The 26978-nt window shown below is 52.5% G+C and overlaps 8 protein-coding genes and 1 non-coding gene across 9 annotated transcripts in view; 6 read left to right on the top strand and 3 right to left on the bottom strand.

Annotated features, from left to right (window-relative positions):
• The window catches only part of BBK36DRAFT_1108448 (HCP-like protein), a gene marked incomplete at both ends in the record, with an annotated part of 2877 nt that extends 1068 nt beyond the window's left edge, over positions 1-1809 (bottom strand). The window contains 4 exons of the mRNA XM_024889365.1: positions 15-221; positions 276-526; positions 656-1309; positions 1653-1809. Of these exons, the coding sequence (XP_024753864.1) occupies positions 15-221; positions 276-526; positions 656-1309; positions 1653-1809 (1269 nt within the window). The remainder of the gene's footprint in view (positions 1-14; positions 222-275; positions 527-655; positions 1310-1652) is intronic.
• A 3188-nt stretch (positions 1810-4997) lies between these two features.
• BBK36DRAFT_t12 lies at positions 4998-5099 on the top strand. Its single transcript has one exon. It is a non-coding gene; the product is annotated as a tRNA-Phe (tRNA).
• A 1017-nt stretch (positions 5100-6116) lies between these two features.
• BBK36DRAFT_1155344 (CBP4-domain-containing protein) lies at positions 6117-6643 on the top strand (the record flags this gene model as incomplete). Its single annotated transcript, XM_024893822.1, has 3 exons — positions 6117-6169; positions 6257-6441; positions 6516-6643. 3 exons carry the CDS (start codon positions 6117-6119, stop codon positions 6641-6643), a joined length of 366 nt encoding a protein of 121 aa, XP_024753863.1.
• Positions 6644-12047: 5404 nt separating this feature from the next.
• On the top strand, positions 12048-14648 carry BBK36DRAFT_1107112 (small oligopeptide transporter; the record flags this gene model as incomplete). The annotated part of the gene is made up of 4 exons (XM_024889220.1): positions 12048-12311; positions 12390-12547; positions 12605-14134; positions 14213-14648. The coding sequence occupies 4 exons, from the start codon at positions 12048-12050 to the stop codon at positions 14646-14648; spliced, it is 2388 nt and encodes a 795-aa protein (XP_024753862.1).
• A 980-nt stretch (positions 14649-15628) lies between these two features.
• On the top strand, positions 15629-16534 carry BBK36DRAFT_1132819 (NAC-domain-containing protein; the record flags this gene model as incomplete). Its single annotated transcript, XM_024892040.1, has 3 exons — positions 15629-15684; positions 15936-16108; positions 16237-16534. The coding sequence occupies 3 exons, from the start codon at positions 15629-15631 to the stop codon at positions 16464-16466; spliced, it is 459 nt and encodes a 152-aa protein (XP_024753861.1). The 3' UTR covers positions 16467-16534.
• A 555-nt stretch (positions 16535-17089) lies between these two features.
• Positions 17090-18530, bottom strand: BBK36DRAFT_1108142 (hypothetical protein; the record flags this gene model as incomplete). Its single annotated transcript, XM_024889334.1, has 4 exons — positions 17090-17272; positions 17306-17970; positions 18028-18299; positions 18367-18530. 4 exons carry the CDS (start codon positions 18528-18530, stop codon positions 17090-17092), a joined length of 1284 nt encoding a protein of 427 aa, XP_024753860.1.
• Positions 18531-18947: 417 nt separating this feature from the next.
• On the top strand, positions 18948-19987 carry BBK36DRAFT_1165062 (hypothetical protein; the record flags this gene model as incomplete). The annotated part of the gene is made up of 3 exons (XM_024894732.1): positions 18948-18998; positions 19338-19481; positions 19700-19987. 3 exons carry the CDS (start codon positions 18948-18950, stop codon positions 19985-19987), a joined length of 483 nt encoding a protein of 160 aa, XP_024753859.1.
• Positions 19988-20599: 612 nt separating this feature from the next.
• Positions 20600-21378, bottom strand: BBK36DRAFT_1137203 (Redoxin; the record flags this gene model as incomplete). Its single annotated transcript, XM_024893141.1, has 3 exons — positions 20600-20773; positions 20991-21193; positions 21255-21378. 3 exons carry the CDS (start codon positions 21376-21378, stop codon positions 20600-20602), a joined length of 501 nt encoding a protein of 166 aa, XP_024753858.1.
• Positions 21379-23853: 2475 nt separating this feature from the next.
• BBK36DRAFT_1174589 (hypothetical protein) lies at positions 23854-26108 on the top strand (the record flags this gene model as incomplete). Its single annotated transcript, XM_024895930.1, has 7 exons — positions 23854-23948; positions 24072-24193; positions 24350-24378; positions 24497-24899; positions 24949-25167; positions 25232-25630; positions 25705-26108. 7 exons carry the CDS (start codon positions 23854-23856, stop codon positions 26106-26108), a joined length of 1671 nt encoding a protein of 556 aa, XP_024753857.1.
• Positions 26109-26978: the final 870 nt, after the last annotated feature.

The raw sequence follows: 26978 nt of genomic DNA, 5'->3' as shown, positions 1-26978 counted from the left end.
GGGATGTTGGGAACGAGCACGTCAGAGGCCTCGATGAGCCGCTTCGCCAGCTTGAGCGCAGACGCCTGGTCGTTGGGGTTGCCCTTGATGACCATCCTCAGGTGCTCCAGCTCGGCGGGAGTGACTGGGGGCTCCTTTTCCTTTGGCCGTACCGGAGGCGGAGCCTGTTGAGGATACGGCTGCTGGTCTGAATGTTGCGATTGTCCTGAATGTCGCGCCTGCTGCGGCGGTTGCTGTTGCTGCATGGGTGCTTGTTGTTGCTGATACTGTTGAACAGGCTGCTGTCCCACTTGGGGACCGCCTCCGTAGTTCCGGACCGGAGGCGGCTTGGCATTCGGATTCACCGGCGAGTTTTCCATCAAGCCAGGCCGCACCGGCGTCGGATGCGCAGGTAGACTGTCCGGGTTCGCGGGAGCGGCTGTGCCCGGCCGGACAATGGGCGGGCGGCCGTTGGCGAAACCGGGATGCTGCCCAGCCGGGCCTGGAGGCGCACTCGGGCCTGGAGGGATCGGCGGCTGAGAGTATCCTCCAGGTCCGTTGTATCCTTGGTCATATCCGTTTTGTCCGTATCCATGATCATTGTGTCCGTAACCTTGGTCATTGTGTCCTTGACCGTAGCCATTCTGTCCATAACCTTGATCATTGTGTCCTTGACCATAGCCAGTTTGTCCGTATCCTTGCGGTTGCTGCTGCTGATACGCGTGCGTTTGCGGAATTGCCGGCACTTCGGGAATGTCGCTCGTCATCTCGAAGACGGCAGACTGCGGCTCGCGCAGCTCTACCATGGATCGAGCGTGGCCCAGCTTGGGCATCTGGTGAGCCCCCTGCTGCGGCTGCTCGTTGCCCGGCCGCATCGACTGCTCAAACGAGTCTCGTTTGCTGTCCGCGGGGATGGCGTCAAAGTCGGGCATGCTGGAGCGGCTTTCCTGGCGAGCATGCGTCTGCAGCATACGTGAGTCTTGTTGCGGGTTGAGATGCGTCGCGTTGGTACTCGGCTCGTCGTAGTAAGAGTCGTACAGGTCGTCGACCGCCTTGTTATACGAGGGGGCGCCGTATCCATTGTCGCCCTGCTGGCCGGGGCCAGGACCGTAGCCATTCGAACCGTAGCCATTAGGAACCGGGCCTTGGCCCCCGGCATTGCTATACTGACGCTGCGGTGGCCCCTGAGCGTCCTGAGGGTATGTCCTCTGCGGTGGGGGCCGGTTCCCCGTCGTCGTGGCCGGTCTCTGCGGCATTCCTCGCCCAGCAGGAACGCTGTTTGGCATCGTCATACTTCGCTGGGCTCCGTATTGGTTCGGTGGCGGCCGGGCTCCGTATCCGCCGTCTGCGTGGTCTCCGTAGTCTCCGTAGCCGCCAGGTGCCTGCCTGGGCTGTCCGCGTCTTGGGTCTGCGACGTTCTGGGAGCCGTTTCGAGTCGGAGGCTGTCGGTGTCCCTGTCCGTTGAGGTCCATCTGCGACATCTGGTCTGCGAGCTGGTAGTTGCCGTCGGCATATCCCGGGCCGGGGGCGTTCATGCGAGGGTTGTTCATCGGTTGCCGGCCACCTAGAAGGGAGATGACGATCGCAAGTTAGAGCCTGTTTCTCTCGAGTGCGTTGGTGATGAAGCTGGGTGTTGTTGCGGAACTGGGCTGTTGATGGAGACCGGGCATTACGGAAATCCGGGCTCGAGTGTAATGGCAGGATTGGGAAAGGCTTACCTGGACCTGGACCTGGGCCTCCTCCACGAGGCATGTTCGGCCTGCCCCTATTCCCAGGACCCATGCCGCCTCTCGGGGGATAGTTGGCCCCTCGCTGCCCCTCTGGTGGCATCCTATGAGGGCCTCCTCGGCCTCCCTCTTGCGGAGGGCGGCCGCCTCTCGCCGGGCCGGGCCGACCCTGGCCATAGCCGGCGTCTGGGTGCTGGCCGATTCCATACTCTGGTCCGTATCCTCCTCCGCCATAGCCATCGTCCTGAGGGTACTCGTTCGGCCCTCCGTAGCCTCTGGGCATGGGGGCATGTGCCGCCGGACCAGCGTACGGCCGCTGTTGGGCCCCGTTGTATCCACCCTCGTATGCCATTAGGATTACTTGTTCTAATTCTTTTTTCCCTTTTCTCGTTTTCGGCGTCCGTAACGAAGAATATTGCTGGATTTTGCGACTCTAGAGCGGGAAACACGTTTGATGCTATAGCTGGCAGATACAAAAGGCTTCTGGCATGCAAATGCCCATACCAAATCAGAGGGAAAGGAAGAAAATCGAAAGAGAACACAGCAAGGAAAGGCGAGTGGTTTGATGTCGGGCTGGAGCAAGACAAGGTCCGAGAGAGTCGCTAATCGTTCTTTGTCTTCCGCAGCACAGCTGGAAGAGCAGAAGAGAAGAGAAATAGGAGGTCAAGGGCAAAGAAGATGAGAGCGGCCAGAATGTCTCAGAAGGCCCATACCAAGCCGAGATTGACAACCCCCCAGCGCCGCTCACCGGCTGGCAGACTTTTTTTTGGCGCCGCCGGGTGAATCAACAGGTGTCGCACAGGGCACCCGCTTGAAGCCCGCGTAGATGCCGCTGCTTGTACTGCTTCTCCTGTGTGCTTTTGTTGTCTGCTGCTTCTGCCTTTGTGGCGTGCGTGTACGTGTTGTATATGATGGTCACGCCAAGCTGCGTTTCCGAGCGAGGACTTGATCGATCGTGTCTCGCCTCGAGGGTTCGGAGAGGCGCGTGTGTTCAGTTCGTGGGTTTGGAGTCGTGTCTCGAACCGGGCGAAGTGTCTCTTGTCTTGTCTTTGCGTGTGCGAGTGTGGTTGGATCTCAACAATAAGGTCAACACCGATGACAACAAACCATTGATTAGCGGCCAGCTGGTCAAGGAATGAATGGCTCTGGCCGCTTCTTTCAAGGAGCGACAGAAATCGGGAATCGGCAAAGAAACCAGCAGAATTCGCAAATCGACAGCCGAAACTCAGAGATCCCTGCTTGCTTGCTTGCTGCTGCTTCGCTTGCACCACCTCCGGCAGCCCTGCCCTGAGTGTCGATCGTCGAACAAGAAGAAAAGGGAGCGACTCTTGATAGGTCAGGTAGAGTATAGTAGGGGAAAAGGAGCGTCAACGCTTTGTTGTTGCTTTTGCTCTCCCGCCCGTCAGCCGTTGGAAACCCCCGACCCGATGGGACAAGCGTTGGAGAAACACCGCGTTGCAGTGGTTTGAGACGGGCAAGGACCCCGAGCGGAGTTGGGCGTCACACCGGCAAAATAATCCCGGCCACAGCACACGACGGAGGTGTGTTTGACTACTGCTTGGTGGCTTGTTAATTGCCTGGTCCCTGCAGTAATCTTGTCGTATGAGGACTAGGTGGGTAATATAGCAGCAACCAGACCACAGGCGATGGTGCAACCCGGACTATATTCGTAATATCTATGGCCCTCTCGTCACCTTTTTCTCTTCATTCATCAGAATCTACATACTACGATTACTATCTCTACTACGGAGTACTGTTGCAAACATCACGGGCTTAATGTATCATTTGTCCCTCGAGAGGGCCATCCGCATGACAGCCCGCCGCTGACCGGGGTCGCAGCCCAATCGATTTCATCTGGTGGCTGAGGTGAGGCCTCTCAGTGCCCTTGTGCCATGCCCGTGGCGTCGAATCAAGGCCCTCTCAGGCTCGTGACTGGTGTTTGTCGTGTCTCGCATCCTGGCCGCCAACGGTGGATGCCAGAAGGCTGGGCCACTTCCCCATCGTCTCCTCGCTGCGACTTCACAGCAGCATCAATGGTCTCTTGGCCCTTGCGCGTTGCTTCCTGCTTAGTCGTTGGTACAGTGGGGATCAAGTAATTTCGAGCCGCCTCCACAGTGCGCTGCTTATCACATATAAAAATCTAAGTATATAACTTCTATATATCTCGTCTTATATATAATATAATAGGAAAATCTCTTTAATATAAAGATTATAGTAGTTAAAGACTTTAATTATAGTATTTTAATTTATATATATATTCTTTTAGATTTATAATATATGTTTAAAGTAAGGTTGTAAGTCTTATACTAAGTCACATACTGTATTATGCAATATAACCCTACTATAAGGCCCCTATAACCAGTGCGAATTAAAATCTATAACTTTATATACTCTTTTAGCAGTAATACTTAACTATAGCTAAGAGATATATATAAAAAAAACATACTATATAAATTAGACGCTATTAAACTATTCTATTTTTATTTTTGTTATATACCTTGATATAGTAGGGGCGCTATGGCTGTAATTGAATAAGTAGCATTTTGCTGGGATACTGTGCGCGGCTCGAAACTTTTTGAGACCCACTGTACTAAGAATAATCGCCCGAATGAGTAGTGATATGCCAAAACTTCTCCCCAGAGAGGCGTTTTCTGTCCCGTATGCACGATGCCGATCCCCCATCCTTCAAGTCCCTGGAAAACGGTCGAGATTCGTTGGACTTTACGTTCTCTTTTCCAACCTAATCCCCGGATGACAGCGCGTTAGATGGATCATTCGGGCATAAAGAGAGGGGAATCACGCCTTTTGAAGCTCTGGCCCCTGCAATTCCCAAGTTTGGCTGAGCCCAACAGTCTGTAACACCGCACCAAGATCTGCTGTAAGACAACATAACTTCGGAGTGTTGGGGCCAGTCGACCAGTTCCATTTATAGCCACCACGATGTATCCCTTCCTGTAGAAACGCCATCACCAACCTTGACAATTAGAGCACCCGAGCCATGAGCTTCTCATCAAGGTAGCCTACTGGAGGAAGAGAAAAAGAAATCCCACACTTCATGTCACATTCATGCGGGCCCCACAAGCCTCCTCCGTGGCACCTTATTGAAACTCGGTACATCATCCCCGAGTTTCACCTTTATTCTGCCGTATCCATTAGTATCTCTATCCTTCCATCATTCAGGAAGCAACCACAATGGAATCAATGATTGAATCACGGAGCCGCATGATGCAGCCTCAGTTCCCTCAGCGCCACAATATGGAGCGATTTGGTCCTTGGTGATCCACATTGTCCGCGGTCTTAGCTCAGCTGGGAGAGCGTCAGACTGAAGTACCTCCAAACTTCAATCTCCAATTATTTATCTGAAGGTCGTGTGTTCAAGCCACACAGATCGCAGCTTTCTTTTTTTGCCTTTGACTCGATGAAGTGACCCGACTTTCTCGGGGTTGGTGCAGTTGGCGCTCATGTGTTGCTCCTCGGCATTTGGATACAGTTTATCACGTTCCTACATACCATCATGTCATCCATGCGAATGCTCAATCGATACTCCGTATATGCAGCATATTTATGTATCGTGATCGGAGAGCAATGAGACGGCTTCACTCTATTTCATTTTTTTTCATTTTATTTTTTTATTAAAATTCCCCCTTTTAGTATGATATATCAGTAAGCATAGGTACCAATTCAGGAAACATTGGAGCCTCAATGTGCAATCATGGATTTTCTCACCCGCACATTGTAGGGTATGATATCAAAGTTGTGCAGCAAAAAGCCTACCACAAGCGACGCTCAGCCACATATTCAAAACCAGAGCCATTCTGAAGACAGGATTGCATCATTCTTTCAATCAGAATCCTTTTGGCTTGTTCCGTTGCAGCAACGTCATTGAACCTAAGGTACAATCCCAAGCAGCCTTCCATGTCAGTCACATGCTTTTGGCTCTTTCCTTTTGTTTGTTTCTCGCGAGCTTAATGTCCATGCCTCAGGCAACAGAGAGCAGTCATACGGGCCATTTCTACGTCCTTTCAGTCCTGCCATATATCTAGAATAAAATTTCCCAACAATTTACAAAACTCCCTACGATGTAACCGTCTTTCAGGGACATTTCCCATGGGATTTCTCCTGTGATTTTTCACTTCTGAACGTCTCTTTTTCTGCTTTATTATGCCGGCCTAGTTGTGATTACATAATCAGACTCACCTTCACCGCCTACCGACTTTGGGAGCTCTAGCACGCCGAACCAAAATTCCATGACGCCTGCTCTTTGGCTACCGAACTACTCACGCAAGAGCTTCTCTCCTCAGGCATAAAGCTGTCGTAACGAGATCGAAAAAGAAGCTCGTAACTCGCACATTTTCTCTTCCCGTCGGCTCACCTTACTCATCCAAGTCATCTCAATCACCAAAACGCAAAATGCCTCCCAAGAAATCCATCAACTGGGGACTGTGGATTAAGGTCCTGGTGGGGTGAGTAGCACTTTGATTCGACTCGACTCTCCAAGAACTCGATGACTGGCACAAGGCATTGATGCTAACCCTATCTCTTCACCATAGAGGCTCTCTCATCAGCGTTGGTGGGCCAGCACTGACTTACTGGCTGGTACCAACCGAGGAAGAGCTCAGGTCCAGGTACAATCCTGAGCTGCTCAAGAGGAGCTTGGAGGGCAGAGAAGAGAGACAGCAAGAGTTTGACCAGTTCGTTACGCGGCTCAAGGAATACTCCAAATCCGATAAACCAAGTTTGTCTATCAAATCTGCCCCAGATGATTCTTGATCTTTGTTCATGAAGGAGGAGACTAACGCTTTGAACCAGTTTGGGCCGTCATGAAAGAAGAAGAAGAAAGGAAGAAGAGAGCAGACCTGGAAGCCGGAAGGCTACAACAACTGGAGGCAGCGGCCCGGAGAGAACAAATGCGCCGAGAAGCTGGCCTCGAAAAGTAAAGAGACGTCTGATGCGGCAAAGTCGAAGCTTGGCTACGACATGTTGCAACCGAGCTTGAACAAGTTTATTGTCGCTCCACGCCACTTCTGTGTACAGTACAAGGAAGCAGCCTGTATGATACGTTTGATTGATTGCCGTCGACTTTGGCTTCCCCCCGGATTCTACCTGAGGAGCAAGGCTTCTTACGGTAAGAAGATACCGCGTTGCAAGATCGACATTGGAAAAAAAAATGAAGAAAGAGAAAGGTGCCGCCACTTGAAGGAAGATATGGGCAGCTCATTGGGCCTTCTTCGAGCTGCGACTCGCACGTGGCGATAAAAGCACGCCTGAACTCCAGGCCATGGAGAGGCATGGGGTTTGTGGCAACATAAGTCCGGCCCAGAGAGCTGGTTCTCACCCTCGTTACGATTAGCATGGGCTGAGTCGTTGGTTGCAGCCTTCAGCAATCAATATCAACATGTCAGCAGCATCGGCTATCCCTGAAGTGGTGTCGAAAGGGTGTCATCGTTCGTCGCGAGCGCGTGAGATCCTCGAGTGATGTGAAGGATTGCAGGGCTGAACAAGCATTTGCCCTTGAAGCCTATCTGCGGCTGACGTCGCCGCTGCAAATTGCCTTGAAAATCCGCACTGATAATTCATAATCGCCAGAGATCGCTCAAGGTACGAGGCGGGGATCCTGACGCAGAGATCAATACCACAAGCAACGAGAGCCAGGAGGGGATCGAGATGAGCATCGCTCACCCCGATGAAAAAACCGACGATTGCAGATCTTGAAGCTAGACGAAACAACCATTCATCAGCTCGCACTCACTTGCGGCTCTTGGACTCTCATGTACTTCCTACGGTTGTGCCACAGCAAGCAGCCGGGCTGGCCGAATAGTATGTGGCGAAAGTCCAATCAAGGTTGGCCGACTTACATATTGCCTATTGCGCCAGATACCAATCTTGGCATCAACAAAAGTCCGTCCACTTGGGCCATCAGCTTGTTCACCTACCTCTGGGAAGCTCATGCCACTGAAGCCTCCATTGGTTCATGCCGCCTCGATCGTTTTGCGAGCAAGCTGGGTGATGAATGGCGGATGCCCCGTCACACCAACGTCGTTTTGGGTTACAAACCCCGGCCACGATTATCTGGCTTGGTTTGCTCCGGTGTACGGATATGCAGCTGTGCGGAGAGACTCGTGGCTGTTTCTGCCGGTCCCTGCTTCACAGGCCCGAAGGCAGAGGATAGGACAAATTCTTGTTCCAGTACCTATCGAGGCCACTCGTCTGCTTCGCATGAGGGTGGCGACGGATCCTCGTTCGATCTCTTGGCTCAAATTTCAGTACTTGTACTTCCTGCTTCATACGGATATCTGTATTGTTACAGATTATACAAGTACGAGCAGGCAATCGACCCCCAGCGATACGGCCACAGCGCTGAGAGGCCGGCGATGAAAGCTTGGTACTCAGGAGTAACGATAGCTCCCACAGAGCGCCTTGCCATGGCAATCCCCGCGAGGCATCAATCCCGCCATTTACAACTCTACAGCTTCCCACCTGTCATTGAAACCAGACAGTGGCCGGAACTTTTCCACCATTCGGCTCAAAGAGCCGCTGTAATACGACAGCAGCAGCGCATACAAGTCCCCATGATACTGCAATTTCACCATGAACACATCATCACACACAGATTCCACGATGGCCTCCGATGTACAGCCAACGGACAGCCCGCTTTAACGAATGGGGTATGTTCTTGTTGGCCGCGCCCTTGATGCGATCATGCCGGCATGGCTCTCATGATGCCTCGGATCAACTAGAAGCATTCGGCAGGTATCGGCCGCGCCGTCTCGGTGGATATTCTGCTATGGACGCCCCAGATCACTTGGCGACTTGTGCGCATCAATTTGGGGAACTTGTGGTCCGGGACTGGCCAACATCTTTTTCATCGGGCCAAATCAACGCTCCGACCACTTCAGATGAACATCGAACTACGGAAAGCTCAAGCTATTCTTACTGGCTCATACTGCCCATGGTACATACCAAACAAACAACGCCGCCGCCACAAAGCTTCTTAGCTGAGACCCGGAAGTATCAACTGGGCTACACAAAAGGCCCTCCTGCTGCAAACAAAACTGGGGTGCTATTCTCCATACTCGTACTGCGCTGCTCAGGTACCTCCCTGTATATTCATGGATGTTGGCGTCAAAAGATCCCCAGTGCTGGCACGGCGAGCACCGAGTCATTCCGGACCATCGTCCTCACATGATGAAGTCGATTTTCAGTCAATGGAACGCAGCTTTAAGGTTATTCTTGCCAGCAGCCGACGACTCACCTTACGGAGCACCTGGCCGAGCCGGGATGGCAGATGTAGCTGTGCTGACGACAGCCCTGATGCGCTTTATAGTTATGACTACGGGATACTACCATGTGTAGTATTACTCGCTGCGACGTCGAAGGCATGCCTAGCACATGCCTACAAGAGCAGGATGTGTTGCATCAAGCGATGAGGGCAGGGCAGATGATGCGGGAGAACAAGATCTCTTCCCGTTGCTGCCGATGCTCACGCTTTGAGAAACTCTTCTTCCACTTGCTGGCGAGCCTCTACACAAGCCGATTGACGAAGCTACCACATCAGAGATGGCTCGCTACTGAGTAACTGTACTCTGCGGTCTTACTTCTACCAGACGACCCTTCCGTATCAACATGTACGATTACTGGTAATGCTCTGTCAGCTCTGCTATATTGATCAACTGCACGCGACAACCGGGGACATATCGGCGCACTCTTTCGACATGTGCTCCAGACGCAGTAGCGCCATCTGGCCGAGCAAAAGTGCATCTAAAAACAGTTGCCATTGCATGGGTCCTCGCCCTTGTCTAGTTTTCAGCCACCCCGGCCCTAGCCTAGCCCTCCCTCCATGCAGTCCATGCGGGGGCAACTGGATGGGTGCCGGAGCATTTGAGAGGCAAAAGGTGCTAAGACGAGGGCAATGCCGCAGGTACTCTCCGGCCCTGGACGTCGCTCAGGCGGAACGGAGAGTATGGCTGCTCGGTGACGATGGGGCATCTCTTTGCGAGGATCCGATAATGCCAGTACTTGTATGTGCTGAGCTGATACATCCTATATTGGCGGAAGGCGAATGGGGTGTCTTGATGCTCACTGGCTGACAAGGCTTGTAATGACTTCTTCGTCCTTTGAGATAAACAAGATAACGGGCCATCTTATCTGGGTTTTCTCACTCGTGCGCGCAACTATGTCGTCAGATGAAGATAACGGAAAAAGCGATTCAACGGCTGAACCGACAACAGCCAATATGCGGAGGGGGAGGACCTTTCGAGTGAGGAGAGAGGGGAAGAAGAGGAAGGGTGAACAACGCCGCCCGCCCGATGCTATCAGCTGCAAAAGACTATTTCCTGTTCCTGGACGCTGGTACTTTACGATTTTACCGCCCTTGTATTCTGTACGTGGTGCTGCTTCATAAAGCAGTCGTCCAATTACGTCCACCTACTTCGTATTGTCTAGGCTATTCTGTTCTATTCACTACGCGCCCTTTCGTTCTGCCCGACCAGGCATGGGGCAATGATGAATCGGCCCTTGGCATTTTTCGCCGCAGATATGGGTACAGATTACGGTCTATCTGCGTATCAGTGTTGGTCCTACAGAGCCGGCGTTGTTAGCACAGACTGACTTCACCGGTACACCGTACCTGCATCTGTATCGGCTGAAGAGTTACACGTTCAAGTACGTGATGCGATGCGAATACTGCAACTACCGCTTGTTGATACGGCCGATTCACCCTCACTGAGCCACGAAATGCGTCCTCCAGCAAGCGAAGCATCGAAGATGGTTCCTATTCCTCTTGGGAAAGATCAGGTACTACCCCGTATATACTTGGCCCTTCAAAACTGTGACTGCACGAATCAGGAACAAGGGTTTGCTGCAGGTGAAGTTATCTGGGCTCCCCTGGTATATTGCCTCATGGATGTCTGATGATAAGGCATCCGTAACTGCTACGGCTTGGCGACAAGCCGACCACCTATCCCGGCTCATTGGGCCTTTCCTGGGGTAAGGGTGCCACTCGGAGTCTCATTTATGAGCATCATCGGAAACCCATCACTACACAAGCTTACGGCGGACGGGTTCTTTTCCTTCCGGCTGTTTCGTCTTTGTACGCTTATTCCGCCCTTCTCTGTTCCTCTTGCTCTTGTTTGATATGCAGCTTGTTCGGCCCTGACACCCGTTGTTCTAGTAGTCTGGAGAGAACCCGCCACTTTCCACTAGACAAGAAGAAACCTTCCCACTAGCCGAGGAACGAAGGTGTGCCAAAGGCGAGGCATAACTTGTCAAGGCGCTTCAGCCAACGCTGGCGGTTGCGCCGCTCAAAAGGGCCTTTGTCGTTGAGGGGGGACCTTTTGACAAGAAGCTGGAAGGGCGAATGGCCACCCAGTAGCAGTAAAGCGATGGACACCATACAAGAAATAGCTCGCTGATATGCAAGCAGCCAACCCCCTGGTCGCATGGCGCGGCACCAAGAGCCATTGTGGGCGAGCAGGACCACATCAGGCAGGTGGGCACACACTGTTCCAAGCCGCAAACCTATCGCTGGGAGCCGGAGGGTTTGTGCTTCCAACGGAGGGACTATCGCCACTTTGTCTCACAACAGAGGGACCTTTTGGAGAGGGCGAGCCTTGGCAATGGGCCTCTTGTGCGCTCGCCATGCACGGCTAAACCCAGCGCTAGAGCTCATCGAGACCAAAAGCGGGTGGGTGGACGACCAATGTCTACTGACTTCACCAACAATACCACCATCTTCCGGGGACTCCCAGTCGATTCGCACGTTATCCTGGCACCTATACCACTTCGTGCAACATAGCCAACCGCCTTTGGGGCCTGCCGCCCCCATTGACCAGACTTCCAATCAGAGCATCCCTTGCCTAATGCCGGACTAGCGGCCGAGACCCTAGTTCGAGAAGGCAGTCCGCCACCATCTTTGTCAGGCGCGTTCTCCATTGCAAAGGGTCCCTCCGGACAAGGCGACCTCTGGCGACGGCGGATCGGGAAAGAAGACCAGAGGAGGAAGATACACCAGTCACAAGTGTAGATGGCTTGTGTGTTGACAAGGGGGCCAAACGGGAGCATCAGAATGCATCCCAAGGCCATCGGGCCAACCCACCAACCGTCCCCGCAGCCACCAGGGCATCCATCTCAGCAAGATACAGCACAATAGTGTTGTAACCATGAAAGGCGATCATGGCGGGAGAAGTGGTGGTGGTATTAGTATAAACACCCCGGGTCCTCCCCTCACTGCTCGAGGCTCCCTCTATTCTCTTCAAGGCCCATCAGCTCTTCTCGCCTTCAGCTGCTGCTCAGAGACCACCACCACCACACTTGACTGTAGTGGTAACACGGACAGCACCCAAGATGGGCTTCAAGTTTGGCAAGAGTGACGCTCGCGTCGAGACCGAGGCTGTGTCCTCTGGCGTCGACGTCCTCCCCGGGGAGTCTCACAATGTCGAGTCTGAGCTCCGCAACTTCAGGAAGCAGCATCGATGGGATCCCTTCCTTGACATCGACAAGCTCGATAACATTGACGAGGCCTTGGCCTCGGGCAATGTCGAGAAGGAGGCGGCCATTGACGAGTCTCTCATCCAGGAGGATTCTCCTTATCCGGAAGTCCGCGCTTCTGTAGGTTCTCAACTGCACCCCTTCACATGGCACTTTCTGCTGTCTCGTTGCCTGTCAACTAACACGACATGAATTCAGGTACCCCCTACAGATGAGGAAATGCCGGTCGACACCATCCGAGCTTGGGTTATTGGTGCCGTCATGTGCACGATCGTGGCCGCCTGCAACATCTTGCTCACCCTTCGTCGTGCTCCCATCACTATCACCTCTACCGTCGTGCAATTGGTTTCCTACCCGTAAGTTGCTGCTCTCAGTCTAAGTGTAAGCAACAAGCACTGACCGGCGCTGGACAGTATTGGTTGCTTCTGGGCCCGCGTTATGCCCAACTACACATTCACCGTATTCGGACACAAATTCGAGCTCAACCCCGGTCCCTTCAACGTCAAGGAGCACACCATCATCACCATGATGACGGCTGCCGGAACGGCTGCTTCCTATGCCATCGACATCCTGCTGGCCCAGGAGATCTTCTACAGCCAGAAGCTCGGCTGGGGCTTCCAGATTCTCCTAATCCTGTCCACCCAAGCCATGGGCTTCGGTGTTGCTGGCGTTGCTCGACGATTCCTCGTCTGGCCCTCGTCCATGGTCTGGCCCGCTGTGCTCATCACCACCACCGTCATGTACTCTCTGCACGACCACTCTGCGGCTGACCCCGCCATGACGAACGGCTGGAAGATTGGTCGGTACAGCTTCTTCCTCATCGTCGCCGCTGCTACCTTTTGCTGGGAATGGGTTCCTCAAGTCATTGCTCAGTTCCTCCAGCTCTTCATGTTTCCCGTGTGGTGTGCCCCAAATAACGTCGTAATCAACCAGGTCTTTGGGGGCAATACTGGACTCGGTTTATTGCCCATCTCCTTTGATTGGTCAATTATCTCGGGTTTCCTGCTCTCTCCTCTTCAGACTCCGGCTTTTGCCATTGCCAACGTGGCGGCGGGCATCTTTGTGATGCTTCTGGGAATCATTGGCCTTGCCTATGCTGGTCCCGAGTTCTACCGCTACCTCCCCCTGAGTGCCAACCAGAACTTCGACCACTACGCTCAGCCCTACAACACGAGCCGCATCCTCAACCCCGACTATACCGTTAACCTGACGGCCTATAAGGAGTACTCTCCTATTTTGCTGGGCCCTGCCTTCTCGCTGTCCTATGGCATGGGCTTTGCTGGTCTGATCTCGACGATTACTCACATCGCCTTGTTTTATGGCCCTGATGTGTGGCGTCGATCCATCGACTCTCGATCTGAGGAACCTGATATTCACATGAAGCTCATGAAGAAGTATCGTGAAACACCGGAGTGGTGGTTCATAAGCATCTTCGCTGTATCCTTTGGACTCGGCATGGCTGCTTCGTTGGCATGGCCAACGCATCTTCCTGCTTGGGCTTTCGTTTTGTGTATCCTCATTGGTCTCTTCTTTTTTATCCCCGTGGGCATGGTTCAAGCCATCACCAACCAGCAGACTGGTCTCAACATCATCACTGAGATGATTTTCGGCTATATGCTTCCGGGTCGCCCCGTTGCCATGATGCTGTTCAAGTCCTGGGGTTACATGATGACTTACAACGGTCTCACGTACGTGTCTGACATGAAAGTTGGTCACTACATGAAGATTCCTCCCCGCAGCATGTTTGGCGCTCAGGCGTTTGCTGTCATCTGGCTCTCCATTGTGCAGATTGCGGCTTATAACTTCTTGCTTGGCAACATCGACGGCATTTGCACCCCTGAACAGCCTCAGGGTCTTACTTGCCCCAACGCTCGTACCTTTTACAACGCCAGTGTTATCTGGGGTGTGATTGGTCCCAAGCTGGTGTTTGGAGCTGGTCAATTGTAAGTATCTTGCTTTGGTTCCGCTAAAGTGCCATGAAGAAAAGAAAATGGGAGATAATAGCTAACTGTTGAATTCAGGTACTCTTGGACCAACTGGTTCTGGCTGATCGGTTTCCTGTGCCCATTTATCCAGTGGGTCCTTGCCCGCCGCTACCCTCGCTCCATGCTCCGGTACATTGTCTTCCCTGCGCTGTTTGGAGCTGCCGGCATGATCCCGCCGGCGACTACCTGGTATCTCGCCCAGTGGTGCATTGTCGGCCTCATCTTCAACTGGTGGATCCGAAGGCGCTGGCTCGGCTGGTGGACTCAGTACAACTATGTCCTGTCTGGTGCTCTTGACATCGGCACTGCTATCTGCACTGTCCTTGTCGGGTTGGGCCTGGGTCTGGGCAATGCTACCTTCCCTGACTGGTGGGGGAACACTGTGATCAACAACAACTTGGATGCCCAGGGCGCTGCCGTCTTGAGGGCTGCACCCACGAGTGGTCCGGGTATTGGACCGACCTCCTGGTAATTCGGGTAGAGAAAATGGTGGTTGATAATAGTAAAAAAGAGGAGTTGTGTTGCTGTGTGGACATGAGGAATCATTTGTATGTTATGAGATGATGAAATGCTCTCTTTTACGATGCTTATTGTAGCACGTCGATTGGACGTGTCAAACTAAATATACCCAACATCTCTCTGTACCGGTTTCTGAATTGTGCTACAATTGTTTCTGTCCTTGTTGTGACTGGTATTGAGGATCTGAGAATGAAATGAGACTTGCAAGGCAAACAGTTCCTCAAGTTTCTATAGGTGTGTTCGCTGTTTGCACGTTCTTTGTGTTACGTCTGTTATCGTGAGAGCTGTGCAGCGCAGCTGTTGCTTAGCTCAGCTACAGCAGGTCCGTGAAGCAACGAAATGGCGTCGGCTGAATCATTAATAGATCGTGTCTTGTGAGAATATGTCCTTTGAAATCCATGTGCAGTTGATATAATCGCATTAGGTAATTTTCAGGCATTGGTAGCCGTGCATATGTAGCAAGAGCATGTCGCGGGATTTATCAAGCGCAATGTAGTAAGACGAAGCCTCAGCAGACAGAAAGAAGGTCGGAGGAATGAGGGCATCATGCGAACAAGCGCTCGGCAAAACAGAAAATCCGCGGCGCGCAAAAAAGTCTTGGCACGCACAAAACCTACTCTTGCCGCTGTAATCATCGAACGAAAGCCGACGGCGACGAAAAGAACAATCGACAGAGAACCAGCTCTAAACCCCCCCTTTTTGACGTGCGACCCTCGAATCTTCGGTATGTGCATCTTTTTCGATCCCCCGAGAGGCCCTCCTCCGGCCTTTTTTCCGCGCCGACCGAAGAAGGAAAGCCCTGGTGCAGGCGAAATGGCAGACTAGAGAAACTGATGTCAAGGCGAAATTCAAAAATGTAGCTCCTCGACCTTTCAACCCCCCCCGCATTTCCCACCCCTAGTTCCTTCGCCTTTCCGCACAACAACTAGCATCATGTCCGACGTCCAGGAGCGCCTCAAGAAGCTTGGCCAGGCCGGCCGTATCGGTACGTTCTATTGTTGAATTGATTTTTATATGAAGTTATGTTGTTTGATACTGGAGTCGTCATCTAACATCTCGTCTCTGCGCAGGGTATGTTACGTCGTCGCCAATTACCAAGCACCGTTACCCCCCCATCCACCACCACCCCTCCTCACATATTGCTCGAGAAATTCCACCACAATTCGAAATTCGATAGATCTCTTGCGAAACAACATGATCCGATGCCGAAACTGACCAGCTGACATATTGCGCCGTGCAGTGGAAAGGGAACTCCCCGAAGACCGGTTAAGCGCGCGCCCGCCCGCTCCAACAACGATGACAAGAAGCTCCAGGCCAACCTGAAGAAGCTCAACACCCAGCCCATCCAGGCCATCGAGGAGGTCAACATGTTCAAGTCCGACGGCAACGTCATCCACTTTGCCGCTCCCAAGGGTACGTCTCGTCCCTTGCTATGTCGCTCCAACCAGCCTCGGCTGTGACCCGAATAAGCCCACAAAACCATGAAATGTTCCACGACACAATCGCACGACGGCAATACTGACATCATCTTCTCTTCGCAGTCCACGCCGCCGTCCAGTCCAACACCTTCGCTATCTACGGCAACGGTGAGGACAAGGAGCTCACCGAGCTCGTCCCCGGTATCCTTAACCAGCTCGGCCCCGACTCCCTGGCTTCCCTGCGCAAGCTCGCCGAGAGCTACCAGAACATGCAGAAGGCTGAGAAGGGCGAGGATGACGACGAGATCCCCGACCTGGTCGAGGGCGAGAACTTTGAGAGCAAGGTCGAGTAAGGTTCTTGATTGAACCTTGCATAAGAGAAAGAGAGAATAACAAGAGAAAAAGCAAAAAATAACAAAGGCATGTATTTTGTAACCGGATACAAAACTGCGAGCTGAAAATGATCATCTTTGGCGGGGGGCATGTCTGGGATTTTTTCTTATTCTTTTCTTTTCTTTTTCTTTCTTCTCTCTAGCTGTCGTTACGTTACAACCTTCCGAGCAGCGGGACGACGACGAATTGGTTTCCACGAGCCGAGAGACTGCGTCTGGACGGAGAGGACAAGCAAAATGGACACTCTCTTTTTCCTTGGGCAGAATTTCTGTCGCGTTGCCAATTGGTGTGTTTTTTTGTTATTATTACCATCACGATTTCGGGTACGCTCATACCCGCCGGATTGTGCACATTTGAGCGTGGGAAAGGGAAACGATGCGGCAACGTCAGTTTTTGTAATGATGTGACGCCAAAAACAGGGATGAGGGGGGAAGGTGGTTTGTACAAAGAGGCCAATCTGTATCCGGATACAAAGAAGAAAAAAACGACCAACCTCCGAGTCTCTGAATGATGTGAATGCCTGGCTGCCTGCACTTTTGTCCAAGAGATTGGAAGCCAGCTTGGGAGTTGTCCATATTATATGCTATGCTATGCCAAAGTCGGAGTCCCCTTCGTTCTGAACCCAGCCCTTGAGCGCAAGCTGTCGAGCTTGAACCTTGACGTGCCTCCGCTCAGCCAACAAAGGCCCATCTTTAAGGCCCTGGTAGCTGCTTGCTAGTGAAAAGTGCTCTCGAAGTTCTCGATGACGATCAGTATCAGGGGCATTCTCAGCATCATTGTCTAACCCAGAATTAGACACGGCAGCCGAGAGACCCTCAGACAGCTGCTTCGCCGTGATCCACATCTGCCTCCTGGAAGACTTGCTAGCACCTCTCACGTCAAACTGCTTCCACCCCTGAAGCACGCCCCCAAGAATCGACTCCTCAAAGCCAGAGGCCGACCACGTAGCAGCGAGATTGCTCGCCGAGATGGCCTCGGAGCGAGCCTGCACCGCCCTCTTCGAGTAGGCAAACTCGACGCTCGTGGCCTCGACCCTGAACGGTCTGAAAGCGTAATCTCCGGGCCATTGCTTGCCGACCACAGGCTTCATTCGGCCCGTGGGCGAAAAGGCTCGTTCACAGGCAGCTGCGAAGTACTGTGACTCTGGGAGCACGAGGGTGTCGATGTAGGCGTTTCCTGGGTCGACAAAGAGTGATGCTAACGATGAGAGAAGCGATGTGCACTGCTTCAGGGAGATCTTGTCGGAGCAGGACTTGGATAAGGTGGGCGGGGCGTCGCCGCGGGCGGGTTTGCGGCGGACGATGCCCAGCTGGGAGAAGTAGGCTCGTCCGGGGAGATGTGTTGGAGATTCTGATTCTGATTCTGATTCTGGTGGCGTGTTGGCTGGCGATTTGGAGGCAGGGACTTGCCATGGGGAGGCATCTGCTTGAGCGGCCATGATGAGTTCCATACTGGCATCTCCACCTGGTATTGATGTTAATGAGAAAGAAAAGGTTCCTTGAAAACATGTTATAGACATACATGGGGCTTCAGAGCAATACATATGAAGCTTCACATCCTCCTTCACTTTGAAAGGTCTCGTATATCGACCAATTTCCGCATCGACATGGCGAGTATCATCTCTCTGGAGGATGGTTTCATGCTCATCACAATTGCCATCAACGAGAGTCTGGCACTCGTCCAACAAGAAGCGATTGAAAGTTCGAATCGCCAGAACTTCGGCATGCCAGTCATGAATGGCCACACCCTTGGCCTCGGGGAGCTTCGATGCCGGAAGGCATTTCATGCCCGTCCTATACTCATCATCTTAGAACTGTTTTGACATATTAATTGAATTGAGCAGGTTAAGAGGAAGCTTACGCTAATGCCAGGCAGGTCAAGACTCCATTCCTTTCAGCTACGATACCGCTCAGGGGCACCCATTCGTTGAGGCCATTGTCGCGAACGCAGGGCTTCCTCTTAGACGGGAGCTTGTCGAACTGGCTGATGACGGTGCGCGCAATAAGATTTGCACGAGACGTCATTTATTGGGATGTTCTTAGTTATACTGCCGTGATAGTCATGAAATCATCACTACACGACATTGCTAGGTCAGTGGTCGTATGTTGAGTTGCGTGTGAGTTGAGGCATCGTAGGTCAACTCAAGCTTAGAGCCGAAACAGGCAATTCGAGCTCCGCCGTTCTTTTGCTCACCGTTGCTCCTTCCAAGACCCCACCAATTGAGCAACATGTGCAAAGTCACGTGCTATACCCACTTGCCGAGATTTTGGCGCGCACAAACGCCTGCCCTAGGCCCGGCTTAGTCATTTCGACCACACAGCGACCAATTCGTGAAATTGAACCTATCCCAGCGAACCGGCTGCTCACCATCCCAATTTTTTGCTTCAAACGCCAAACTCAACGATACACCTTGTCGCCAACAACCCACACAACGCGGCAAGATGCGTACCTACGAAGACAGCTTTTCCGGCCAGAGGATCTACCCTGGAAAGGTACGCTGCTGCCCTCTCTCGCCCTCGCTTTTGCTTGGTTTCTGCCCTTGGTCTTGAGGTTGGGGATATGCGACGTCATGGGATGGGGATGCTGGACGAGGCCGATTACACAATGGAAGAGACGGAAGGGCATCGACGAGGAGAGGCTTGATGGGAATACGCTGGGAGGACAAACGAGCAGAACGCTGCATGATGGAATTGGGAGGATTGCCAACGCCACATCGAAATGGCCTTGCTCGCATATTGCTTGTTTCACTCTATGGGCGGAAACCAAGCCAAGCAAACGTCAAAGACCATTCACACCTTACGGCTGCTAACTGCCTTTCTTCTCCTCAACAGGGTAAGATCTATGTCCGTGGCGACAGCAAGGTGTTCCGATTCGTGAACGGCAAGTCCGAGTCACTTTTCCTCCAGCGCAAGAACCCCCGTCGCATTGCCTGGACCGTCCTGTACCGACGACAGCACCGCAAGGGTATCTCTGAGGTACGATCACACGGAACGAATAGCCGCCCTTTTCTCCCCGACGCGACGAAGGAAGCAACGATGAGAGAGAGGGATACAGGTCAATGGATTCCTGGCTTGTCCATGTCCAGACATGTTGACATGCCAGATATATCTACACCTACAACCTCGCCTCTACATCTGCGTCGCTGGCGGGATCTCCTGGGATAATACCGGACAACAGCTGACAGCCTCTGCAGGAAGTTGCCAAGAAGCGCACTCGCCGTGCCGTCAAGTCCCAGCGTGCCATCGTTGGTGCCTCCCTCGAGGTCATCAAGGAGCGCCGGTCTATGCGCCCCGAGGCCCGATCTGCCGCTCGCGCCGAGGCCATCCGACAGGAGAAGGAGAAGAAGGCCGCTGCCCAGGCCGTCAAGAAGGCCGAGAAGGCCAAGAACGCCGCCGTCGCCGCCAAGGCCCAGACCCAGCGAAACGTGAGCAAGCAGGGCGCCAAGGGTGCGCAGGTTAAGGTCGCTGCCCGAACCCGCTAAAGCGTTTTGAGAGCTGGGGGTGTTGAGGACGAATGACGGGACGGATGGGTTGTGTGTGTGTGCAGCGCAGCGGATGAGCAAAATGAAACAACGTATGGAGTCTGTGGTTCTTGTCTCTTTCCGGCCGGTTCTTCTACACATATCGGGTGCATGGAATGCCATAGGGTGCATTGGTAGTTGAGCAAATGACATACCGGTGCAATGGGTTTACGTATATGGGACCTTTTGCTGCGAAACAAACAACACAAACAAGCCCGTCAAGTCATGATATAACAGGCCGAGTGTGAGATTTGTTTCCTATTCTGATGTGACGCTGCCAGATGATATCGACGGAAACCGGTCTATAGGATCTTGGTATACTCTTGATATACACTTCCTTCTTCTCCATGATCGTCACAGAATGCCCACCAAACCGAATACGAATCCAAAAGCGGCTCCCGAGCAACCAGTGTGAATTAAATCATTCGACTCCTCAATGGCGCTATCTAGTCCCTTGATGATGATATACCCTTGAATTCCCAGAACACCTCATTTCTCCGAAGTGCCCTTTTTTTTTCTTCTATTCATTTCCAGACGGGAAAAACAGACCAAATAGTCAAGCAGCAAGCTTATTTACAGCTTGGCCAGGACAGCCTCGGCGCCCGAGACATCGACGCCTCTCTCCGTCTCCTTGGCAGCATAGACAACCTTGCCGTGGTCGACGGCGATGGCATATCGGGCAGTTCGATCGCCCTGGGTCCAGCCAATAGCCTTGCTGAAAGCAAGTTCGGAGTCCGAAGCGAAGATCTGTTGTAAATGGAAAAAATTTGTCCATGGATTAGCTAATTGTCGTCCCACAGCCCAGGAGATAGAGGGGGGAAGAACTCCGTGAGGGAGGGGTAAAAAAAAAAAGCAAATACATGACAAGGGGGGAGGATTGGAAGAGGAAGCAGACAAAAAACGAGAGTCAAGCAAACAAAACAACTCAAAGAAGAGGGGCAGCGCAAGAAGAGGGGCAACTCACGATGAAGTCGTCCTTGGTGTAGTTGGCCTTGCCCCAGGCGGACATGACGTAGGGGTCGTTGGAGGCAATGACAACAACCTGGTCAACGCCCTTGGCCTTGAGGGCGTCGATGTTCTGGATGAAGCCGGGCAGGTGGCTGGCCTGGCAGGTGGGCGTGAAGGCGCCGGGGACGGCCACGATGACGACCTTTTTGTTCTGGACCTCTGTTTATCGGAATATGGTCAGTATGTGTAAGTGAAGAGGACATGATAAATCGAGCCTTACCCTCGCTGGCGTTGTACTTGGTGGGAATGCCGCAGCTGGTAATGTCCTTGCTTTCGGGAGTAAACGGAATGTAGGTGAAGGACACGTTGCCCGGGAAAGAGTCGCCGACTTCAAGGACAGACATTTTGATGAGTTGACTCGGTTGATCTGGGGTGTCTAGGTAGATCGATGTCAGTACGTCTGGGGATGTCAAGCGGAGATCTTGATGGGTGGGAAGATCGTAGAAGTAATTAGGTCAGAGAGACCCAGGTGGGAGAGCTGTAGAAGAAGGAGCCATACCACAGATTTTCGGATATATACTAGGTACGTTCTAGGCGTGAAAGAAGAAGACGGTGTATAAAAGTTGCGTAGGTAAAGCGGATATGGAGAAGGAAGAGGAATCCGGTCTAGATGCCTGCGCGAGGCAATATATATGCATATAATCAACGGACGTGCAGTAGGTATGGCATGCTCGAGTAAGGCTCCGGCGTGCATACCCACCGGCTACCGACGAGTCCCCACGGGATTCCCACCTGCTGCAAAGTGACCTGCTAACCTACATTGGCAGTACCTACTGTATGTGCCTGGTAGTGTCGCCTGCTACCTTAGCCGATATATTGACGGGTCCTTCCGCCAGCGACGATGTAGTGATAATGGCCGGTTGGTGGTCTTATTTGGAATTTGGCCAGGCATGGCGCGATGCGGACCTTTGGCGGGGGAACAAATCCTCGATTTAGTAAGTTGCTGCAAGGAGACGGCTGGTTGCCCCTTGCATGCTGTAGAGCTGCTGTAGTTGTACTATTGGGGCTGAAATATTGGCTCCCGTCGCCACGATAATGGAGAGATGTAGTATTACTCTATTCCATTATCATGTCTTGGGTGCGGGTGCGGCTGAGGCTTGTTCTCTCGTTCACGAGGCTGGTTGTACAAAGTGGTGTCTCAGACAGATGAAGCCGCAAAAGAAGACATGGAAGAAGAAGGAATAGAGCTTGGGTACCAAGATAGGTAACGAACCTCCTCGGGGATCTTTTGACGTATTCTCTCTTTGCTTTTAGAGCAACTCCAAGAGATCAATATCAGCCTCATCCTGGCACAGCAAAGCCGAGTCTTTACAGTCTTAGTACTTGTGAGAACCTTATCGCATGGGAGACTGGGACCTGATGGCGGGGTACCTCAGCAGTACTTCTCGGAGAACTTAAGGTACCCGGAGGCTTTGCGGGTCTCCGAGTCTCGGCTGGAGGCGTGATGACCTGGCCTTTCTTTTCTTTTTCCATCTTCTTCCCCCGTTCCCTCATAATATCGGATGTATGTACAACTACATGGAGGGCCCTGGAACCCGAAAGTCTGCCACAGAGACACCAATATGTAATGCTGCGTGCTATGCTCACTCGGTCGTAGTGGCCATGCTGGCACTTAACGCGGGCATCATTTCTTGCGTTGCTCGTACAGTATTTGGCTCAGCACCTCATCAACACCGTCATGATTCAAGACTGTTCAAGTGCCAGTAAAAGTCAATCTCAAGGCTGACGGCAGTTAGAAATCCCGAGTATCTGGTAGCTGCTCGTCTCCCGCGGCTCAAAATGAGTCCGATTGCAAAGCCCTCGAAAGCCACTCAAACTAGGTTGATTCTTTTTCTTCTCGAAGGATGATCTTCATTTGTTAGCAGATCTTGAGGGCCGACACCCAAGGGAGCATTGTGTAGGCGGAGGCTTTCCCCTTCTCCCAATCATCAACATGCTGTGACATTCCCAAGTTCTTCGTCTTCCAATTCTTCCATCTTGACGCCGGTACCACGGGTAGATCTCGGCAACCTTTTCGATTCCTCTGCAGCTCTGGGTTACTCTACCTTACGGTATGCCGTGTTACGCGACCATTTCGAAATCCGGCTACGGTATCAGAGACTGCATTACATGCAAAGTACGTACATACATACACGTACTACGTACATCCATGCATTTACTGTAAGGTACTACCTACTTCATGAGTTTGAAGCATCGTGTCATATCACCCCAATCGTTGGTGACTGGGGGTCACGCGGTTAGGCAGTGCTTCGTGTGCGGAGTTGCTGCCTCGACCCATTTATTGGTGATGACTGGTGACCAGAGATGCATGTTGGATGCAGGCCAAAGGTGTCTTCAAAATGATGCCTCGCAACGCTGATCCGATGCCATAATACCACTCAACATACAGTCATCCGCAGAGACAACCCGGATGTTATTGTTTTCTTAAAACAAAGGTGAATGCAGAGCACATGTAATCTGACAGTTGTTGATTCCGTTGACAGGGCATGCCTAGTAGTCATGTTTTTAGTGTAAGGTAGAGCAGGGTGAGGAGGTGGGATTGACGGCGGGGTTGCCTGTAGGCTGTGATCCTCGGTTGCACAAGGCGCTCTGCCCACTTCAGGGTTTACCGCTGGATTTATCAATCGCATCATTTTGAATCCTCCGTCATCAATGCCTTTGGTATGCTGCCGTAGCTCTACGAGGCTTTGTCGTGACGGAAAGACAAGAGGTATGATGCGAATTCCAAACCAACTGCCGTTCACTACCTTATCAGGTAACCTGAGTTAATACATACCTCTAGGGGCAACACGGTCAATGTGCCTGGTCTAGAACCCAAAATGCCTGCACAACCTTTGATCCGGGCACGGTCCCGTTTGCTGGCCACTGCTGCCAACACCAGAGCTTCCAGAGTCCAGCTGCATGGTCTGGCCAGGTCCGTGGCGGGAGCTGCAGCTGTACTCGCACCCACAGGAGCTCCTCGTCTCTGCCGGGGCTATCGTGTCACCCACAGAACGCTCGCTCCATCATCGTCATCATCATCATCATCATCATCAAGTTCCAGCTCCAGCTCAAACAACGTCTCAAATGCCAGTGTAACCAACACATCCAGAGCATCGTCAGGCTGGTCCAGTGGGGGTGTTCTGGCTGTTGCAGCTGCGGCGGGTATCGGCGGCTGGGGTCTCTCAAGCCTCCTCTCTTCACGGAACCAAAAGGGCGTCAAGCACAAGAAGTCAACCGCCAGGGATGAAGATAGGGATGATGATGGTGACAGCACAAATAGTCACCGGAGGCATGAAGGCATTCCCCAAGTGGCCAATGACGATGCCGAAATAGGCTTCGCCAACCGTGCCGAGATGCAAGAGGTGAGTTCAAACAGCAGCCACACACCACACTGAATAATTTACATCTGGACTGGATTAGAGTCATTTAATGCGCATCACAAAGTACACCTTCTAATCAGCTTGATCCTCCTCCATCTAGGCCATCTCAGACATTGTATGGGAGCTTGGCAACAACAAAGACATCATCTCCACGGATCCCGACGACCTGCTTGCCCACGGCTACTCCAGCTGGTCGACGGTGAATCCCGATGAGCTCCCAGTAGCCGTGGCGTATCCCCGGAACACCGAGCAGGTGGCCACCATCGTCCGAGTCTGTCACCGTCACCGAGTCCCCGTTATCGCCTATTCGGGAGGCACCAGTCTCGAGGGCAACTTCTCTGCCCCTTATGGCGGCGTCAGCATCGACTTTGCCTACATGAACAATATCATCCAGGTCAACAAGGCCGACATGGACGTCGTTGTGCAGCCTAGCGTTGGATGGCAAGATCTGAATGCTGAGCTCGCAAAGATGGGCACCGGCCTCTTCTTTCCAGTTGATCCCGGTTTGTCTTGACAGATACCGTCTCCATCTCTTTCGCTAACTCGCCTCAGGCCCCACGGCCAAGATTGGCGGCATGATTGGCACGAATTGCTCGGGAACCAATGCAGTTCGATACGGCACCATGAAGGACTGGGTCATCAACCTGACTGTTGTCCTGTCTGATGGTCAAATCATCAAGACGCGCAGACGGCCTCGCAAGTCGTCTGCGGGCTACAATCTCAACAGCCTCTTTGTGGGCTCTGAAGGCACCTTGGGAATTGTGACCGAAGGTAAGAATTCAAAGACCCAGGGAGGAAGCTCACCGCGATGCAAAACTAACAAACCCAACTATAGCAACCCTCAAGCTCGCCGTCGTTCCGCAAGAGACATCTGTAGCCGTCGTCAACTTCCCCACCATCCGTCACGCCGCATCAGCAGCCGCGAGCGTCATGCAAGCGGCCATTCCAGTGCAGTGCCTCGAGATCATGGACGAGGTCCAGATGCGAGTCGTCAACCTGAGTGGCTTCACGGCGCCCCGAGTCTGGGTTGAGAAGCCCACGCTCTTCTTCAAATTCGCAGGCACCAAAGCTGGTGTCCAAGAGCAGGTCGAGCTGGTGCAAAAGATCACAGCAGCCAACAAGGGAGGCAACTTTGAATTCGCCAAAGATGAGCAGGAGCAAAAGCTGCTCTGGTCCGCCAGGAAGGAGTCTCTGTGGTCGATGCTGGCGCTGAGAAAGGAAGGCGAGGATGTTTGTAAGTCTATGCCTTTCATTCTGCCTCTACATCTATGTCGTCGTCTTTGATCATCTAACCATTTGCTCTCGCAGGGAGTACGGACGTGGCTGTGCCTTTCAGCCGACTGGCGGATATCATCGAGATCAGCAAGAAGGAGATGGACGAGCTGGGCCTGTTTGCCAGCATCCTGGGCCACATTGGCGACGGCAACTTCCACGAGAGCATCATGTACAACAAGAAGAACGAGAGTGAGCGAGCCAAGGTCGAGGCCTGTGTCAAGAACATGGTTCGCCTAGCCATCGAGATGGAGGGAACATGCACGGGAGAGCATGGCGTTGGATGGGGAAAGAAGGAGAGCTTGCTGTGGGAGGTTGGCTCCGAGACGCTGGGAGTCATGGCGGCCATCAAGAAGTCGCTTGACCCACGGTGGATTTTGAATCCGGGCAAGATCATGGATGTGCCCTGGGAGAAGCAAAAGAGCCATGTTGATGCATAGATGGGCAGTTTGCAGATGTCAGCTGTAGAGTTACTCGAGATCGTTAGATATAGAGAAACAGATGTAGGCTTATTTGCAGCTAGATCAACCATGTAGAGTTATAGATTCAGTCAGATCTACTAGATACATCTCTTAAAGCTGAAAGTATTAACCTTGTCTAAACCAACACATCATGTCCAGTCTGAGTTTCACCCTTAGGATTGTCTCCATGGCGTGAGTGTCGTGACAAGCATATATTCAGACAGCACTATTTCTGACTGTCTCAAGGCCGTCCCTACGAGTCTGAAAACTGTCAAAAGATGGACGGAGAGGCACGAATTTGTGACTGTTCCCCCAGATTACGCAACTTCTCGAGGTCCCAAAGGAGGTGCCCTGTGTGACTAAAAGATTATTTCGATCATGCCGGTAGCCAACCTAGACAATCATCAACATGCAGTAGCCAAGGACATATACTGCTTGACAATGTGAGGTTATTTCGATTCCATAGCCCCCATATGCCAATAGCCAAGGTGACGCACTGCGCCTGGCATGGCAGCTGTTGTGCTGCCTGCACCTGGCCTTCCTCCCCCTTCGTCCCTTCTCCACTTGTGCAGCTGCACGCAGCCTTCCCAGCTGGCAGCCTTTGTTTCCTTTCCTCTTTCCCTCTCTTCTTCTTCCTCTTTCCCTCTTTCTCTTCTTCTTTCTCCTCCTTCCTCTCTAACCCTCTCCACACCTCTCTATAAGTAAGGCTGCACTTCTGCCCCCTCCATCTTCCGCTACCCCCCTCCTGCCCTCTCCCTAGCCTTCTGCAGCTGCCGCCTGCCGTGACCCTCGTGTTTATCTTCTCGTCTACCTCCTCCTCCTCCTCCTCCTCTTCTTCTTCTTCTGCGT

This window comes from Trichoderma citrinoviride (genome assembly GCF_003025115.1).
Source record: "Trichoderma citrinoviride strain TUCIM 6016 unplaced genomic scaffold BBK36scaffold_1, whole genome shotgun sequence".
NCBI lineage: Eukaryota > Fungi > Ascomycota > Sordariomycetes > Hypocreales > Hypocreaceae > Trichoderma > Trichoderma citrinoviride.
Note: the sequence above shows the minus strand (reverse complement) of the source record. Positions and strands in the feature narration are given on the sequence as shown.